At 34.1% G+C, this 19,921-nt stretch overlaps 2 protein-coding genes across 4 annotated transcripts in view; one reads left to right on the top strand and one right to left on the bottom strand.

The window, feature by feature from the left end:
* Positions 1-16,530, top strand: part of IL7 (interleukin 7) — an 83,154-nt gene extending 66,624 nt beyond the window's left edge. For both annotated transcript variants that reach the window (XM_072604942.1, XM_072604944.1), the window contains exon 7: positions 16,299-16,530. In XM_072604942.1, the coding sequence (XP_072461043.1) occupies positions 16,299-16,366 (68 nt within the window). In that variant the 3' untranslated portion in view covers positions 16,367-16,530. The remainder of the gene's footprint in view (positions 1-16,298) is intronic.
* Positions 1-19,921, bottom strand: part of ZC2HC1A (zinc finger C2HC-type containing 1A) — a 68,903-nt gene that overhangs the window by 2,219 nt on the left and 46,763 nt on the right. The window contains exons 8-10 of one of the 2 annotated variants that reach the window (XM_072604939.1): positions 14,257-14,376; positions 5,790-5,900; positions 790-966 (exon numbers count right to left, since the gene is read on the bottom strand). In XM_072604939.1, coding sequence (XP_072461040.1) covers positions 804-966; positions 5,790-5,900; positions 14,257-14,376 — 394 coding nt within the window. In that variant the 3' untranslated portion in view covers positions 790-803. The remainder of the gene's footprint in view (positions 1-789; positions 967-5,789; positions 5,901-14,256; positions 14,377-19,921) is intronic. The other variant, XM_072604940.1, reaches the window with a different exon arrangement.

Here is a 19,921-nt window from a genome sequence, read left to right as displayed (position 1 = left end):
TTAACTTAGAAATGGCAGTTGCAAAATTCAATATTTTCAATTTGGACCATTCTTGAAGTTGCAAATAAGCATCTCAAAAGCAAATTTCACTTCTATTTTCAAAGAATGCACAAGTATGTTTTAAATCATGTTATTAAATGTTTAGAAAAATAGGCAACATAGGCTTTTAAGTGTCTACTTTAACAAATTTCATTAAATTAACTGCAATGGCACAAAGAGAATATCATCGGATAAAACGTTAGCCAAAGATATTCTCTTCAAGTACGAAATTACAGGAAAACCATCTACATGACTGTCACTACCTCAGGCAAGTCACAACCTTCCTGGACCTTGAGAGAGTTGAACTAGATGGCCATTGAAGTTCCTGCTAGCTCTAAATCTCTATTATGACCTCTCAAAGACAGCATCTATTAAAATAATGTGTTCTTCAATTATCTTCTGAAAGCAGTGGACATACTCCCAAAATTTCAAAGAAGTAAGTTTAGACTGTGTTGGGATAACGTGCTTTTAAAAACAAAATAAAAATTACTATCCATAACTTAACATATGCACACTTGAAAATAATACTGACAGAAAGAATATTTTCCTAAATGATACATCTGTGGGTACCTGAAGTTTACTATTTACACAGAATATATACATAGTATATATATAAATTATGCAGCCTAAAAGGATTACACTAAAAAAATTACTATGTTTGCATATTTATAGCATGAAATGACTGGAGGAAGTGCTCTAAGTTTTCATGAAGCAGTATCTACAGAACTCTGGCTTAGATCTTTCTTTTACTTTTTGGTACATGTTCACAGAACCATCCTTCGAATGCCACATTCACAGCAAAATTTCGCCCATTCCACTGGGTATCTGGTTCCACATTCGTGGCAGAATTTTGGTAATTGTCCAGATGAATTTCCTTCATTGCCTTTAAAGCCTCCTCCATTGACAGATGAAAAATCTACATCTGACCTGAAGTGATGAAGAACATTAGAAATACAAAGTCTATGTCAGTAACATTCAAATAATATTTTTTTAAAAATAGACAAAATGAGTTATATGATATCCACTTCTTGCTAAGGCTTTCAAAAGTGTCCTTTAGCTCATATGAAAATAGCAGCTCATTCAATAGAAGATAATAAACCTGTTAACTCCTTTCTTTAGCATCAAAATATTAATACCATTTTAAGACAGTTATGAAAAATAATTGAATGCACATTAAATAAATAGCTAAGAATGTTCACAGATCAATCTAACAAGTCACCAAACATAGGTTAGCAAACATTAACACACCAAATTGGAAGGAAAAAATACTAGTTGCATGAAATCATTATCATTAAAGTATAACTATGTAAAAAGTTAGACATCTAGTAAATACTGATAATGGTGATAGTTATTGGCTAGATGACCATTTTCAAAAAATGCTCAAAGAGATTCCTACGCTGAGAACAAAGTTGTATTAGATGGGCCATGGAGTACCTTTTACTTCTAAGACCAAATGACTAATTTTAATGGGGTGTTTATGTCCCCACATAATTTTTCAAGCAGTTTAGTGATGCTTGAACTTATTTTCGAAATGAAACGAGTAATTCATCCCATAGACTGGACCCCCTGATAGTAAAAGGTAAAGAGTTTTACAATGGAAATGCCTATTTCAGGTAATACTCTATTAAAAAAAAAAAACAACCTTCTTTTAAAAAGTAGTCATTAAACAACAAATATAAATGGTCAACTTGAGTCTACGTATATTTAGAAGAAGCAGAGCAACCTGTGTTTCTACATGCAGTCACAAAGTACCTAGCGTGCATCTGACCTAATTCATTTGGAGTTAAAAAGGCCAAAATTTTGCATCATCTTTTTTCTGCATGGAGTCGCCTTTCTCCACTAGCTGTCTCCAGACCTCCTATTGGGAACACTTCAGGTACCTACTATCTTCCTGTTCACTGCTCACTCCCTCGTCAAAATAATAACTCATATCCTAGTAGTGTGTCTATGTATAGTTCTTTATAGCTCTTCTCCAAACAACATATGAAGGTTTCTTTGAAATATCAGGTCAACGCCTCAGTTGTGGCATGGAGGTAACTCAGAGAACCAGATGGCTTTGCCAGTAGAACATGAGAATTTTGAGCAGGGAAAGCTGTGAAATAGGTTGGCTAATAGATGATTTAGTTTGGCCACAGAAGCTTATGCGGACCACTTCCTTACATGTAGAAGGAGTGCAGTCTCTGTTGGTACAATCAGTCTAATAAAAATAAAATCTTTTGAAGTACTGTATCTTTTAAAATATGAAGAACTGATATAAACACAAGCTTTGTTCCTAGGAGAGTCATATAATTCAATCACAGAATCTCCACATGTTATAGCTGAAAGGCATTTCAAAGACCACCCAATCTCAACTCCTCTCTTTTTTTAGGGATAAGACAACCGAGGCTCAGAAAGATAAAGGGAATCGGCCGAAGTTTCACAGCTAATTAATAACGTAAACAGAATTGGAAACCAGGTCACTTTACTACTAACTCTTTGTTCTTTCCCTACAATATACTTATCAACTAAAGAATCACTGTATATAGTTTTTCTAATATAGTCTTCAAACTTCCTGGGAATATCTATAAAATCCCAGTATTGTTTTTTTCCTCCTTTCTACCTAATATACTTTAAGAATTCTTACACAGAACTTCTTTGCAAAACACTATGACAGACACTGACACAGAATCAAAGATGAAAAATATATGTATGCACACAAAAAAGTATATACATATTCTACACATAAACAAAACATTCAAAAAACCTGGATAGAATGATAGAGCAGAAGATCACTCTTCAGAAGCAAAACTTCTTTTCTAAGGAAAACACAAAGCTGGTTTCTATCTCCAAAAGAAGAAATGTACTAATAAAACAAAGAATAACTTACTACTGACATGAAATTAACAGTGCAAACTATTTGAGGAAATATTAAAGACAACCAAAACTTCAATCATAGAATGTGTGTGCCCCAAAGACATCAGCAATGTGTCTACACACGTGCACATGCAAACACACACACAATCTCAATTAGGGACTCGTCATAACTTCTCTTGCTTTGCTTCCTGCATTCTATATGACTAAACAAGGTCATGGAGCCTACCGGAAAGAGCACTGGATTTGGAGTCAGAGGACCTGAATACAAATACTTACTCTGAGACTTTATTGCTTGTCTGAGCTTTGGAAAAGTAACTTGATCTCACAGGAGCTTTGTTCCCCCATGTGTAATACTTTTTGGGGGGTGGGGCAGAGTGGTTAGACTCAATGTCTTCTAAGGTCCCTTTCCAGTTCTAAGTCCTAGGAACCTAAGAAACGTAAACATGATCTATAGGCAATGTCAGACGTTGTACGGTAACACTAAGAGTTGACATGTATATAACTTTAAGCTATTTTCTATTTATCTGCTTAAAAAAAGAAGGATCAGCACTAGTATGAATACAACTACTGATGAAATACTCAGAAACTGAAGAACAGCACAGTAGCAACAAGCACTTATTAAAGTATTTAAATGCCAAGCACTGTGCTGCGCACTTCATGTACAAAGGCAAAAGTCAAAACAGTTTCAATTTCAGGACTTTACATTATCAGAGGTAGATAACATTTACACACATAGTACACACAAAACAGATACAAAATAACAGATATAAGCAAGAAGGTCAGGTTGGCTGGACCATAGAGTACACAGGGTGGAATAATGCTTAATGCTGTAAAGTTAGGGAAGGGCCAGGTTGTGAAGAAGTTTAAGTGCAACCAAAGGAATTGTTATTTTAATCTAGAGGTTATATGGGGTGAAAGTGAAACTGCGGCTTTAGGAAAAATCACTCTGAAAGATATACTGAGGATGCATCGGGAAGGGGAGAAACTTGAAGCAGGAAGACTAATTAGGAGGTTGTCAAAAGAGTCTAGCATCATGTGGTGAGGACCTGAACTATGATGGTAGCTCTGTGGGTGAAAGAAAAGAGAGAGGTGAGACTTGAGGAGATATTAATGACAAGATTGTGCAACTTAGTGGATCTGTAGGGTGAAGAAGAGTGAGGAGTCTGTTTTATATATGTTGAGTTTGAGATGGCTGTGGGACATTTAGTCTGAAATATCCAAGAAAAAATCAGTGATATAAGACTAACTCTGACTAACTCAGAGAATGGAGCTGAACATACAGATCTAGAAGTCACATATTTATAGATATAGATATATATATAGATGATCATTAAACCCATGGAAGCTGATGAAGTCATCAAGTGAAAAAGTATAGAGACAAAGGAGAAAAGAGGGGAGTACCAAGGATGGTATCTTGAGGCATACCCCAAACTAGGAGGCAAAGTCAACTGAGCAAATGCAACTGAGAAGGGGGTAGTTAGAAAGAAAAGCAAGAAAAAGCAGTGCCATGAAAACCCAGAGAAGAGAGACTTCAAAAGGAAAGATGATCAACAGTATCCAAGGCTGCACAGAGGTCAAGAAGGATGAAGATTAAGAAAAGGTCAGTAGATTAGCTATTAAGAGATCACTGGGAACTTTGGAGAGAGCAGCTTCAGTTAAGTGATGAGGTCAGAAGCATGAGACAGTAAGATGCAAAGAAGTGGTGATAATTAGTACAAACACCTTTTTTCCTAAGAGTTTGGCTGAGAAAGGAAAAGAGATAAGGGACATTTATCAGGAATGGTCCAGGAAAGGTTTCTGTTAAGGGATAGAGGAGATCTGGACATGCTTCTGGGCAGCAAAGAAAGAGTCAATAGATGGAGACTGAAAATTACACAAGGGGTAAGGAGAGAATGGCATGTAATATCAAGAGGCTGTGGGATATCAAGATGAGACGAGAGTTCACAGCTAGTTCACAGTCTAGATTTTTTTGGTGAAATAAGAGAAGACGTCTTCTGAAAAAATGGGACGAGAACATACTGTGGGAGACTTGAGAAAAGAAAAGATTTGGAAGAACTGCTATAGTAAGAAGGATAAAGTTAATTATGGAAAAGTACAAAGGATTGCCTTATTGCAGTGTAGGTTCAGTTGAGGGAAGATAATAAATTTGGAGCACATTTGAATGACTTCCTCTTGCTCCATTTACAGCATCTATGTAGCAGTGAAGGCAGCAGAGGGTAGGAGTAGTTTCGGGTAGGAGTCTGACAAAGCTCAGGTGGTGATACAACAAAGGAGTATGTGGTTCAAAAGTACAAGATAGTCTAAAGCTCAACTGGTCAACTACAGTTTTGAGATTAGGAAAAGAAGAATGTGAAGAGCTGGAATGATAGAGTCTGGGGTACAGGAATTAGAGGCCACAGTAAGGATGAACAGTAAGTTTAGGATGAGTAAAGTATAAGGATATATGCTAAAAGAGAAAAAAAAACAGGATTCTATTGCTCATATAGCTAAAATCCACTAAGCCTGGTGAGGGTTTTCTTTCTGCCTTAGGCCAAATGGCATTCTGCATATTTCAAGTTTGGACAAAATTTTAGGTTCAAAAAAATTCCATTATTTGCAGCAATACATTGTGGTTCTTAGAACACAGCATTGCAAGGAAATCCAAATGCAAATATTTCAATGCAACCAATAACTACTACATGACATGGAAAGTTACATTTTAACTTTTTTCAGCAGCTGGCAATGGAAAGCAAAACTCTATATGCCAAATCTAATTCTAGTACATATTCAAAAACTGAATGAAATCATCTAGTAACAAAAAGAATGAGTTGTTTACTGAAAACCATTATGTTTTTCAATGTACCATTCTGAAAAATATTTTAAAATTTCTAGTAATAGCACTATATAGCTAAACATACCTGTTTGTGTAACTCTCAGCATTATAAGTTTTTCTCTTGTTTGTTAACACACCTGGTATAGAATTTTTTGCCAAACTAGGTGGTGTTGAAGACCGTGCTTTCGTGCTACCTCTAAAAGGGAGAATAAGGTAGATTAAAAAAGACATAAATGATTAGCACCTTAATTGTGTACAAATGCAAAAATATAATTATTAAAATAACTAACTTGAAGAATTTAAGTGAATTAAAAGTTCAGTCATACAGAATCAAAACAATGTTTATAAGATTATGGAAGAAGACAACAATATTGAAATTAATGTTATACTTTACAATCACTAATTTGAAAATACAAATGTATTTTAAAGCATACAAATGTTTAACGTGAAATTCAAATAGATTCAATCATTTCTCTAGAGACTTTAAACAAGATAAAAGACTGCCTTGAAGCAACAGTAGTAGAGCAGAAAGGACACTGTGTTTGGAGTCATAAGCCCTGAGTTTGAACCCTGGCTTCATTAATGTAGTGGTTTGTGTGACCTTTGGCAGCTTACTGAACCACTGTAGGTCTAAGTTTCCTCAGCTGCAGAACAGAGATATTATTTGCCTCTTTTCATGTAAAGCACTTTGCAGCCATGAAATGTGAAGAGTTATGACCTAATCTCACATATATAAAAATATTTCTTTATTGTATAAACTAACATTTAGCCACCATTCTCCACCAGCTCTCACCACAGAAGATCCTTCTGCCCCCATGGTCCCTTCCTCTGATGGGTCAGTTCCTCCCAAAATTTCCATTTTAAGGAAGGGCTAGATTAGTCATCATTCCCTCCTTCATTCTTCAAGGATGATACCTGACTCTTCAGATTTCTTTCTTTGCCATGCCCCTGGGTTGGTATCTCTCTCTCTCTCCATCTTTACCCTTTCCTCCCCTACTTCTGCCACTGATTTTCAGCTTCCTTTTACAAGCTGCTGCCTCCCATTAGAATATAAGCTCATTGAGAACAAGGATTGTCTTATTTCTTTTTACTTTTATTTCTATTCCCATCACTTAGTACAATGCCTGGCATGGAGTAACTGCTTAATAAATGCTTGTTCATAAATCCCTGTTGACTTATATTTGTAAAGTAATTTGCAAAGTAATTTACTTATCTATTGTAACATAAGAGAGGCAGTGTGGTGAGGCAAATAGTACAGGATAGTGAGTATAGGGTTGGCCTCTAAATCAAGATCTGGGTCCAAGTCAGGCCTCTAAGACACATAATATCATAGATCTAAAGCTGCAAAAGATCCCAGCAAGTCATCAAGTTGAACACCCCTCATTTTAAAGACAAAAAACTAAGGCCCAAGGAGGTTAAGTAACTTGCTGAAGGTCACACATGTAGTTGCAGGAACAGGTCCACTGATTCCTAAAATCAATGTTCATTCCACTACACCACACTGCCTGATATACTATGTGACTATGAACACATCAACTTAATTTTCTCAGTGTCCCAGACAACTCTAAGCTTTAAAAGCTGACAAGTTATTGATCTGCATTTGTGAAGGGAGTTTTCCTATGAACTTGGGAGTTCCCCATGAAAACAGGTCTGAACCAAAAAATAATAACATTTATTACTATTCACTAAACCATGAATAAGGAAAATGGAAACCAGTTAAGACATTAAAAACTAGTATTTGGTTTATGCTTACAAGTACAGTTATTAAGGGAAATTGATGAATGCCATTCTATACACTGTTTCATTTGGGTAGCCATGCATTCCAGGTTACCTAGTTCCAGGTTACTAGTTTTACCTAGCTGACTGATGTCTAAGTCTAATGTAAGAACAAAAACATGTTTAAATGGTCAGGAGAGTCAAGGTAAACATTAATGTTAAAATATTCAGTTAGATTAATGGTTCTTTAACAATAATATAGGAGAGGTGGAGGAGGGAGAGCCAACCCTAAAAACTTTAAATTGTCATATCAATGACTCGTGTCAGACTACTTGGGAAATATCCCTTTTAAACTGTCACTTCTAAAGCCCAGCAAGAGAAATGAAGATGTACACCACTGGATCTGGAGATTAAGGCAATATCAACTTCAAGCTGTCACTAACTACAAGGTCACCTCTAAAAAATATCCACAGCACCCAAGTTACATACAGAGGGAAAGAGTACATTAAGTTTAAATTAAAAGTTCCTCTACCTCATTTCTACTCAGCACATCTTGAAATCTCCTGCAGAATTACTGCAGTACCTTATTTAGAAATTATTTTTCTAGTTAAAAGCATAAATGGTGGGAAAGAGGGTGGAGGGAAATACACAGATTGTAATCATAACTGTGAATGTGAATGGGATGAACTCTCCCATAAAACGGAGACGGATAGCAGAATGGATTAAAAGCCATAATCCAACAATATGCTGCTTACAAGAAACACATTTGAAACGGGGGGATACACATAGGATAAAGGTCAAAGGATGGAGCAGAATATATTGTGCTTCAGCTCATGTAAGAAAGGCAGGAGTAGCAATCCTAATCTCAGACAAAGCAAAAGCAGAAATAGATCTAATCAAAAGGGATAAGGATGGAAACTATATCCTACTAAAAGGCACCATAGACAATGAAGCAATATCATTACTAAACATGTATGCTCCAAGTGGTATAGCATCCAGATTCTTAGAGGAGAGGTTGGGGGAGTTGAAGGAAGAAATTGATAGCAAAACTATACTAGTGGGGGACCTCAACCTCCCCCTCTCTGAACTAGATAAATCCAACCTTAAAATAAACAAGAAAGAGGTTAAGGAGGTAAATAAAACTCTGGATAAGGTAGATATGATAGATCTTTGGAGAAAATTAAATGGGAATAGAAAGGAATATACCTTTTTCTCAGCGGTACATGGAACATTTACAAAAATTGACCATGTACTAGGACATAAAAATCTCACAATCCAGTGCAGAAAGGTAGAGATAATCAATGCATCCTTTTCAGATCATAATGCATTAAAAATTACATGTAATAAAAGGCCATGGAAAGAGAAACCAAAAATCAATTGGAAACTAAATAATCTAATTCTAAAGAAGGATTGGGTTAAAGAAGAAATCATAGAAACAATCAACAACTTCATTCAAGAGAATGACAATAGTGAGACAACGTACCAAAACTTATGGGACACTGCAAAAGCAGTTATTAGGGGAAGTTTTATATCTCTGAATGCTTACATAAATAAAATAGAGAAAGAGGAGATCAATGACTTAGGCTTGCAGTTGAAAAAGCTAGAAAAAGAACAAATTGAAAATCCCCAAGTAAATACCAAATTAGAAATACTGAAAACCAAAGGAGAGATTAATAAAATTGAAATTAAGAAAACTATTGAATTAATAAATAAAACCAATAGTTGGTTTTATGAAAAAACTAATAAAATTGATAAACCTTTGGTTAATCTGATCAAAAAAAAGAAAGAAGAAAACCAAATTACTAACATTAAAAATGAAAGGGGTGAACTCACCTCCAATGAGGAGGAAATTAAAACAATAATTAGAAACTACTTTGCCCAACTTTATGCCCACAAATTCGATAATCTAAACGAGATGGATGAATATTTTAAAAAATACAAATTGCCCAGATTAACAGAAGAGGAAGTTGAATACTTAAACAACCCCATCTCAGAAAAAGAAATTGAACAAGCCATCAATGAACTCCCTAGGAAAAAATCTCCAGGGCCAGATGGATTCACAAGTGAATTCTATCAAACATTTAAAGAACAGTTAATTCCAATACTACATACACTATTCTTGAAAATTGGGGAAGAAGGAGTCCTCCCAAATTCTTTCTATGATACAAATATGGTTTTGATACCCAAACCAGGAAGAGACAAAACAGAGAAAGAAAATTATAGACCAATTTCCCTAATGAATATAGATGCAAAAATTTTAAATAAGATTTTAGCAAAACGAATACAGCATCTAATCACGAGATTAATACATTATGATCAGGTAGGATTCATACCAGGACTACAGGGCTGGTTCAATATTAGGAAAACTATTAGCATTATCGACCACATCAACAACAAAGCTAACAAAAACCACATGATTATCTCAATAGATGCAGAAAAAGCTTTTGACAAAATACAACATCCATTCCTACTAAAAACATTGGAGAATGTAGGAATAAAGGGAACTTTCCATAAAATAATAAGCAGTATCTATCTAAAACCTTCAGCAAGCATTATATGCAATGGGGATAAGCTAGATGCATTCCCAATAAGATCAGGGGTGAAACAAGGTTGTCCATTATCACCACTATTATTCAATATGGTACTAGAAATGTTAGCTGTAGCAATTAGACAAGATAAAGATATTCAAGGAATTAGAATAGCCAAAGAAGAAACTAAGTTATCACTCTTTGCAGATGATATGATGATTTACCTAGAGAATCCCAGAGATTCAAGTAAAAAATTACTTGAATTAATAAACAACTTTGGCAAAGTTGCAGGGTACAAAATAAACCCACACAAATCCTCTGCATTCCTATATATTAGCAACAAAGTTCAACAGCAAGAGATAGAAAGAGAAATCCCATTTAAAGTTAGGGTAGACAGTATAAAATACTTAGGAGTCTACCTGCCAAAACAAACCCAGGGACTATATGAACACAATTACAAGACACTTTTTGCACAAATAAACTCAGATTTAAGTAAGTGGAAAAACATTAGTTGCTCATGGGTAGGCCGTGCTAATATAATAAAAATGACAATTCTACCCAAATTAATATACTTATTTAGTGCCATACCAATTAAACTATCAGACAATTACTTTCTAGAGCTGGATAAAATAATATCAAAATTCATTTGGAAAAACAAAAGGTCCAGAATATCAAAGGGACTAATGAAAAGAAATGCTTGGGAAGGTGGCCTAGCGCTACCAGACCTTAAACTGTACTATAAAGCAGCAATTATCAAAACCACTTGGTATTGGCTAAGAAACAGAGAGGTAGACAAGTGGAATAGACTTGGCACTCAAGATGCAGTAGGCAAGGAATATAGCAACCTTCTGTTTGATAAACCCAAGGACCCCAGCTTCTGGGATAAGAACTCATTGTTTGACAAAAATTGCTGGGAAAACTGGATAACAGAGTGGCGGAAATTAGGCATAGACCCATACCTGACACCGTACACAAGAATAAAGTCCAAATGGGTACATGATTTAGGTATAAAGATTGATACCATGAATAAACTGGAGAAGCAAGGAATAGTGTATTTATCAGATCTATGGAGAAGGGAAGAATTCTTTACTAAAGAAGAGATAGAATGCATTATGAAATGCAAAATGGATAACTTTGAGTACATTAAACTGAGAAGTTTTTGCACAACCAAACCCAATGCAACCAAAATCCAGAGGGATGTAGTAAATTGGGAAAAAATTTTTACAGCTAAGCTCGGGGATAAAGGCCTCATTTCTAGAATATATAGAGAACTGACCCAAATGTATAATCATACAAGTCATTCCCCAATTGATAAATGGTCAAAGGATATGAACAGGCAATTTTCAGAGGAAGAAATTAAAGCTATCTATAATCATATGAAAAAATGCTCTAAATCACTATTGGTTAGAGAGATGCAAATCAAAACAACTCTGAGGTACCACATCACACCTATAAGATTGGCAAACATGACAGAACAAGAAAATGATAAATGCTGGAGAGGATGTGGGAGAGTTGGAACACTAATTCATTGTTGGTGGAGCTGTGAGCGCATCCAACCATTCTGGAGAGCAATTTGGAACTATGCCCAAAGGGCTACAAAAATGTGCATACCCTTTGACCCAGCAATATCGCTACTAGGACTATATCCCCAAGAGATCATAAAAATGGGAAAGGGTCCCACATGTACAAAAATATTTATAGCAGCACTCTATGTAGTTGCCAAAAACTGGAAGTCAAGGGGATGTCCATCAATTGGGGAATGGCTGAATAAATTATGGTATATGAATGTAATGGAGTACTATTGTGCCATAAGAAATGATGAACAAGAAGACTTCAGAGAGGCCTGGAAGGACTTATATGACCTGATGCTGAGTGAAAGGAGCAGAACCAGGAGAACTTTATGCACAGCAACAACCACAGTGTGTGAGAGTTTTTTCTGGTAGACTTAGATTTTTGTAATAACACAAGAACTTCTGAAAAAAAAAAAAAATCCCAATGGTGGACCTCAAGGCAAAAAGCCTTCCACACTCAGAGAGAGAAATATGGAAGTCACTCACATAATGTAGCAGATCATGTATGTGTATGTGTATCTGTTTGTGTATCATGTTCTGATTTGTTATACGGATTCTTTCATTTATCTTAGTCTGACTACATAGCATGACGATAGTGAAAATATACTCAATAGGAAAGTATATGTAGAATCTATACAGAATTGTATGCAGTCATGGGGAGGGAGGGAGCTAGTGGGGGGTGGGTGGGGAGGGATAAAATCGCAATTGTATGGCAGTGATTGTTAAACATTAAAAAAAATAAAAAAATTAATAAAAAAAAAAAAAAAAAAAAAAAAAAAAAAAGAAATTATTTTTCTAAATTATATGAGATACTTCTAACAGAAAATGAGCATGAAAAGAAATGTTCACTGACAATGGACAGTAGAGAGCCTTTCCCAAAGTTCTCTCAGGAATTTTAAAAACTTAGCCCCTTTTCTTGCTTATATTATCTTTATTGGCCATGAATAAGTAATCAATTACTGCAGTTTCAATCAAGAATATTTAAATGTTCCAGAGGTTCAATATTAAAATGAAATGCATACAAAAATGTACCTCTTCAGAATGATAAAAATTTCTATAAATTCCAATCAGATAGAGGATTTTTTTCTCAATCAGTACATGAAATATCTTGATCCCAAGATAGCACTTGGAAACAAACTTTTCTCCCTAGTCTGTATCAGTCACTATTTCTGTATCTAAAATATGCATTAGAAAGATTGAAAAAATAATTAAAGACAGGCTCATTCATTAGGCTAAAGTTCTACTTCCTCAATAACATCTATCCATTCTTGATATCAGCTATTGAAGTAATAATTAGAAGAGGTAATTATAAAAGAAATGGCATAATGCACATAACCTTCCTTCTTTGCCATCTTGTCACTACTCATTATTTTTTTTAAAGATGGCCTATTAAGTTGAAGACAACTTTCCAAATTTTAGTGTTTTCTGTGTCTCTGGTTAAATGAACAATGATAAATTTAGAAGTGGGTATCTGCATGATGTAATAAAAGATCTTAGATTAAGATTTTTAAAAAAATAGGTTGTAATACTAGCTCTGTGCAATTAACTAGTTATTTCACTTTGGAGAAGGTTCACTTTGGAGATCTGGGTCCAAGTTCTATTTCTGAAGATACTAATTATATGACCAAGTCACACAGACTCAGGTTTGGTGACTTAAAGCCTCAGCTTCCTCACCTGAAAAATGGAGACAGCATTTGCACCTTTAGGTTTAAATGAGTGAAGGAAAAAAGTATTTATTAAGTACTTTCTATGTGATGTGCTGTACTAAAAACACTGTGGATATAAGAGAAAAAAAAATGAGCAAGCCTTGCTCTCAAAGAGCTAACATTCTAATTATGGTAGACAACACAAATGGAGTTGTTACAAGATTGATGCAAAGACCCAGAAATATTAAGGGTCAAACTCTAGGTTGGATGGCGAAGCTGGGAGGAATCTTATATCTTACAGATGAAGCAACTGAAGGCCAGAGATTAACTTGCCTAGAGTTGTACAAGGAGTGAGCAGGCTGGGATCCAGACAAAAGCCATTCGAATCCAAATCCAAAGCTCTTTCCACTATATATATAATAATACGTATATAGTATAATGACATATATATATCATCATCATCATCATTGTCCTTACATTTCCTTAGTTCTTTAAGGTCTACAAATTGCTTCAAACATGCTCTGTCAATAGGATTCAATCACAATATAAATGTGAGCCAGTATTTCTATTATTATGTGTACGTTGAATATATTTGATTTTAGGGTATACTGGGGATCTTTAAACAACAGATGACCCTGAAATCTTATCTGGAAGAGCTTCAATTTAGGTCGTGTCTCCAAATCTTCCAGATATAATAAGTTTTTACTAACATCAATATAGGAGCAGAATTGGTAAGGGTCTACATTTTTTGCTCTACTTTCACAATGGCTTTATCAAAGATTTGAAGAAATAAAAAGTTCATTTTTAGAAATGGTTTTAAAATCAAAACTAAAAGAAAATACTTTAATACAGTAACATTTTAAAAATTATCAGATTAAAAGGGTGTTAACTGAAAGAGCTTCATTTAGGATAATGAAAAAACAACAGAAACTTTTAAAAAGGATTTAGGTTTCTATTTAAACCAGCAGCAATTATAATTTCTTAAAATAGATATGCTTTCTATATTTAAAAAGTTAAAGGGTAGCCTAATATTTCAATCCTTTAAGGAAATATCTGAAAGAGAGTAATCAAACTGAGTCACAAATACTTACTTGTTAATGGGTAATAACTTATTTCTTTTGATGGCACTGTCTGATTTTGTATCACTTTCATACAACCTTTGCACATCTCTTCCAGTTCGAAGTGGTGGGCCTAATTTGTCCATCTTACTACTAAAATATATAAAGGGGTACCCATAAGGAGATTGCTAATGTATGCTATTTTAAGTAATTAAAAAATTGTACACAAATTAGACATTAATCTTCCTCATCAGAGTTCTTTCTTTCCTTTTCCTCCCATTGTCTTAAGCACATTAAGAGGTTTCCAGGGAATAAACTAATTTAAGCAGGCAGTTATATATAGATTATAGACATTGACAGAATTCACTCAAGAGCCACTACTGGATCCAGGAATTCTATACAAATTTACCACATGACAATGCAAAAAAACTGGCACAAAGCCACAATAAATGTTATCTTAAAGTATGTCAAAAACAACTTCACAATCACCTTGAACAATATATATTATTCTATATATTAATGTTGGTGAATAAGTCAACCAATGGGGGAGGAAGAAGAGGGCTGGAGAGGAGGCAGAAAAGCTAGTATGGAAAACAACTGTGAATTCGTGAAGTTAAGTGGGAACCTAGGACCAATTAACTGTTAAATTTCTCATCTAACACTTTCCCTTCTGTTTGCTAAGTAGTTTTTTTTTTTTTTACCATCCATATTCATCACTTTCTTAGATGACTTCTTTGCCATTTCTGATAAATGCATGCAAAGACAAAAATTTCATCATTGAGGATCTACAACTTGACTCCTTTACTACTAGGAAATTAACTAATAAATCACCCCATTCTATATAATTTATCTTAAGTATGACAGACTTTTGCGAGGTCTCTTATGGAAACTACTATTACAAAGGTGAGTTTGTAAGGAGAAAAATCAAGCAATGGAAAAAAAGAATGTTTAACTCTAGTCGTCAAGAGACTAAGAATGAATCATAGTGAGCAATATAAAGCATGATCCTACATGCAACTGAATTAAATTTTCAATCACCTGAAAAAAAAACAAAACAAAAAGCAAACCTAAAGTCTTATTTGCACATATCATAAAAGTTTTGCAAAAAGCATGAAGGGTCTCCACCTAGAGGATAAGAGAAAATACTGCACCATTTTTAAGAGTAATTTTCATCCCTTTATAGAAATATTTTAATTACATGTAACAACAACCACCATTATCCTTTCAATTTCAAAGGAAAACAGAATTTAATTTACATTTAAAGGAAAAGTTTCAATCAAATTATAAATGCTACTTTAAATTTTTAAAGTTTCTATTCAACTATAGAAATTATCTTTAGCTATTCATAAGATGAATTTATTAAGCTCTGAATTCTGCTTAAAAGGACTTATTTTTTAACAAATTTTTTTTAAAGTGATGTGGGGATGGGAGGTAAAGAAAGGAGAAATTCATATTATATTTTAAAGTACCAATCTGAAAAATCATGCTTGATCAAAAGATAACTGCCATTTGAGTCCAATTATCAAAATATGTAGGTGAAAAATCTGGGGATTTGGTGAATAATTTCACCAGAAAAATGGTACAGGAATTAAAACGTCTTTATGGGTTTTCACAAATTTTTTCCCTAAATGTGGATAGCAAGAACTGCTTTCTCTAAGGTGCCATCAGATGAATGTCAATCTCTGGTTCTGCATTGTGGTATCAACTTTCCCTGGGTACAGCAGGCCTATCACTTAGTCTCAAGACTAGCTGCTTCCCACTAATACCACCTCTGGTCTCTGACATTAAAGCCTATCTAACTAAGCAGAAAGCAGCCACTTTCACCAGGGAAAGACTGTTTCATTCTTGAGTAAGTGGCTTCTAATTTATCCTTTTACTTCCCCAAATCTCTTAAGCTAGTCTTTAAGAAGGGATTAGTTTAAATTTCCTATGAGAAACAAAAACAATTATGAGATGCATATAGAAAGTCTGGGTGGCAGAATTTTTTTCTTTAATCTAGACCTAATTTTCAAGTAGCATTTTTTGTACTTCAGTTTGAGTAATTCCTCCTATAACTCAGTTCACCTCCTTTTCAGGTCTTAGAAGATGGGTTTCAAGAGCTGCTGTGGACAAAGATCTTATCATTGTGAATACATCCTGGTGATGAGTTCTCTTCAAACTTAGGATGACCTTCAGAAAACAGACATGGAATATATTATATATACTTGGACTCAAAGTCTTTTCTAGTTTGTTGGTACCTGTCAGAATTTTCACTCTGCTTTATGCATCCAAGGTCACCTCTAATACCACAATAAAGCATAAGAATGGGACTCTAAGGTGTCACAGAGTAACATTACATAAATACTTAATATATGTATTACAAAACTAATTACAAGATTATTTTTTCACTCTTTGCTTAAATTTAAACATACATAGTTCAGAATTAGCTTTATTTGTGCTACAAGGATATGTTGGGGGCATGACAACACAAAAAAGTTATCTTCCTCATACAAATAAACCTCCAGCAAAGTACTCCTGCAATGCCTTGTCAAGGTATGGAAATGACTAGATTTTCAATTCTATGGCAACAGGATCCAAGTTTTGACAAGGTCCTACCAAGCTAGGAAGACTTTTCATACAGGTCTAGAACGGGACTACATAACTTTTGCCTGAGGACTGGACTGGAAAGGCTCCTTACCAGAAAGTTGAAAGTTAAGATAAGGGAATTTTTTTTTTTAATCCACAGCAACAGTCTACAGTATGGAAGAACTGAAATGTTCACTGACTGAGGAGTGAGAACACACTAACAAAAACCAAAATACCTTATGTATTCAATAAGTGAATCAATAAAATCTAATATTAAATAGCATATGTAACAAAAACATTGTTTAGAAATAAATCACTAAGAGAATGTTTGACACAATTAAAAAAAAAACCTTTACAATTTCTAATGTTTATCTGGGATAAGAAGGGAAGCAGTCAAATGGGCGGGTGGGAATCTTCACATCAAATTTCTTGGATGAGGAGTTGTACTCAAGATATATAGACAAGTTAAACATACATATGTATGTATGTAGTCACATACATACATATGATTAAAAGCCATTTCAATAGATAAGTGATCAAAGGTTATAAACAAATAATTATTTCTTAAAATGCAAACAATTAACCATCGAATGAAAGAATGCTCCCAAAACAACCCTGACGCTTCAGCTCACAACCAGCAAACTGGCAGAGATGACAAAACATGGAAAGTCAATGTGAAAGGGATTGTAGAAAGATAAAAGCACACTAATGCTTTGCTGGCGAAAATGTGAATTAGTACATCATTCTGAAAAGCAATTTGAGATTATATACAAAAATTTACTAAACTATGATACTCTTTCATGGAACTATACCCAAAAGAAACCAAAGAAAGAATAAAAGTCCTTTATATACAAAAATATTTATAGCAGCTTTATGTGGTGGCAAAAAACTGGAAACTAAGGAGATACCTGTCAATTTACCCATCAATTAAGGAATGACTGAATAAGTCATAGTTTATAAATGTAATGGAGTACTATTGTGCTATAAAAAATGAGGAAATGGATTATTTTAAAAAGATATATAAAAAAGATATAATTTCAAAATTTCAAACACTATATCAACTGATACAAAGCACTTCTGAAATTAATACTATAGTAATGAACAATTTTGAGAACTTTTATAAACTGATAAAGAATTAAGTGAGCAGAACAATTTATGCACTAACAGTAACACTGAGAAAACAAACAATTTTGAACACTGTAAGAATGATTCTACGCTATTGATGATAAAACATGCTATCCATTACAGACAAATGATGAATTTAAGAAAGTAAATTAGGTGTGTGTGTGTGTGTGTGTGTGTGTGTGTGTGTGTGTGTGTGTATGTACAGGTTTACACTCACACATATATATTTGGCATACAGTCACTGAAGGAATTTTTTGCTTTACTATACATATCTGTTACAAAAAATTTATTTATTTTTTTTAGGGTGGAGAGAAAATAGATTTGTTCACTTAAAAAAAATAAAGGTGGGGGTGCTACCGACGTGAAATGCTGCACACTTGCAGAGGAGGTCACACTATTATTAGTTGTACTTAAATCACAAAGTGGGGATAAACCACAAATATAATGTAAAAACAAAATGAACTGATACAAAGTGAAATTAGTAGAGCTAAGGAAACAATATAAATGACAAAAATGTAAATGGAAAGAATAATAAAATAAAGTGGATATTGTGAAATTACAAAGAACAAGCTTGGTCCCAAAGAAGAGATGAGAAAACATTTCCCTCTGTTCCTTAGCAGAGATAAGGTATCATGAGGTGTGAAACACTGCATATACTTCAGACTTTTTTCAATATAATAACTGATTTTATTGATTCCTTTGGGAAAAAAGATAACAGTAAAATTTTTTTTTTTTAATTCATGCTAATGTTAATCATACCCAAGTTGGCTGGGATCTGATTCCAACAAGAATAAAATACTTACTGGGGTAGAAATTATGGGCATATTGTGGAAAAGAGATCACCCTCTCCTAAAGTATATGATAGAGGAAAGCTATGAATAATCTGATGTGCTCTTCAGACTTTGAACAATCAAATATCAAAGGGTTCATAAGAAGGATAGGTATGATCCCTTGGACTAAAACTATATAAGAGAATTCAGTCCAGATGAGACAGAAAATTTCCAACGAGGAAAAACTGAAGTGGCATGAAGAAAAATCAACAAAACAGTTAAAATACACAGAAAACAAAAAGACTTTCAGGAGAAACTTTTTATTACTTCTGTGTTAAACTTAAATACACTTTAAAATTTAAAACTATGTAAGAAAAGGTCATGATCTTACATATAATCCTCTTTTTTATTCTTTGAAGTGTTTATTAATTTTATTGTATCGTTTATAGTACGCTGTTCACATTCAGCGATGATAAAGTCCATAATAAGGAATTTTTAAAAAAAAATACGCACAGAAGATTGAATCAAAAGCAGTAACAGAGATGAATAAAAGAATGTGGCACAATCCTTCCTATAAAAATACTGTGAGGTGTTCATTACAAGCTGTGGGTGGTAGAGAAAAAGGAATTTTTTTTTTGCCTTTATTTTCTTGCTTTTTTCTGCAAAAAGAATCAAGGAAGGAATAGGCCATAGTCTGGACCAGAATGGGATGATGGCAGCTAATAACAGAAAGGAAAACTGCACAGTTCTTATTCTGCTTTTGTGATTGCTACTTAAGAGAACAACCTCAGGAAACAAAGAAGCAGAAATGGCAAAGAAAGAGCTGATAAGTACATAGTTACCCTTAATCAATTTAAGTAATCAGATTATATTCAATACAATCATATAGATTTGGAAATGACTAAATGGTCAGACTTAAAGAGCAAACTAACAACTGAAAGTCAACATAGGAAGTCTGTAGTGGAATCTATGAGATTTGTGCTATTAAACATTTTCATTAATGACTTTAATGCCACAGATGGCATAATCATCAACTTTAAAAATCATACAAAGTTGAGAAGAAGAGTTAACACAATAGATAACAGCCAGGATCCAAAAAGAACTGAAAAGTTTCTTTAACCTCTAGTATTTATGAAGGGATAAATAATTTCTGCTTAAAGAGAACATGCAGTCTTGCCCATTCATATTTTCAACTCTATTGCTTTCTTTTACTCTTTAATGCATCAATGATTTAGGTA

This window comes from Notamacropus eugenii, chromosome 4, assembly GCF_028372415.1.
Source record: "Notamacropus eugenii isolate mMacEug1 chromosome 4, mMacEug1.pri_v2, whole genome shotgun sequence".
In the NCBI taxonomy this organism is placed as follows: Eukaryota; Metazoa; Chordata; class Mammalia; order Diprotodontia; family Macropodidae; genus Notamacropus; species Notamacropus eugenii.
The sequence above is the reverse complement of the archived record's forward strand: the minus strand, read 5'-3'. Positions and strand labels throughout refer to the sequence as shown.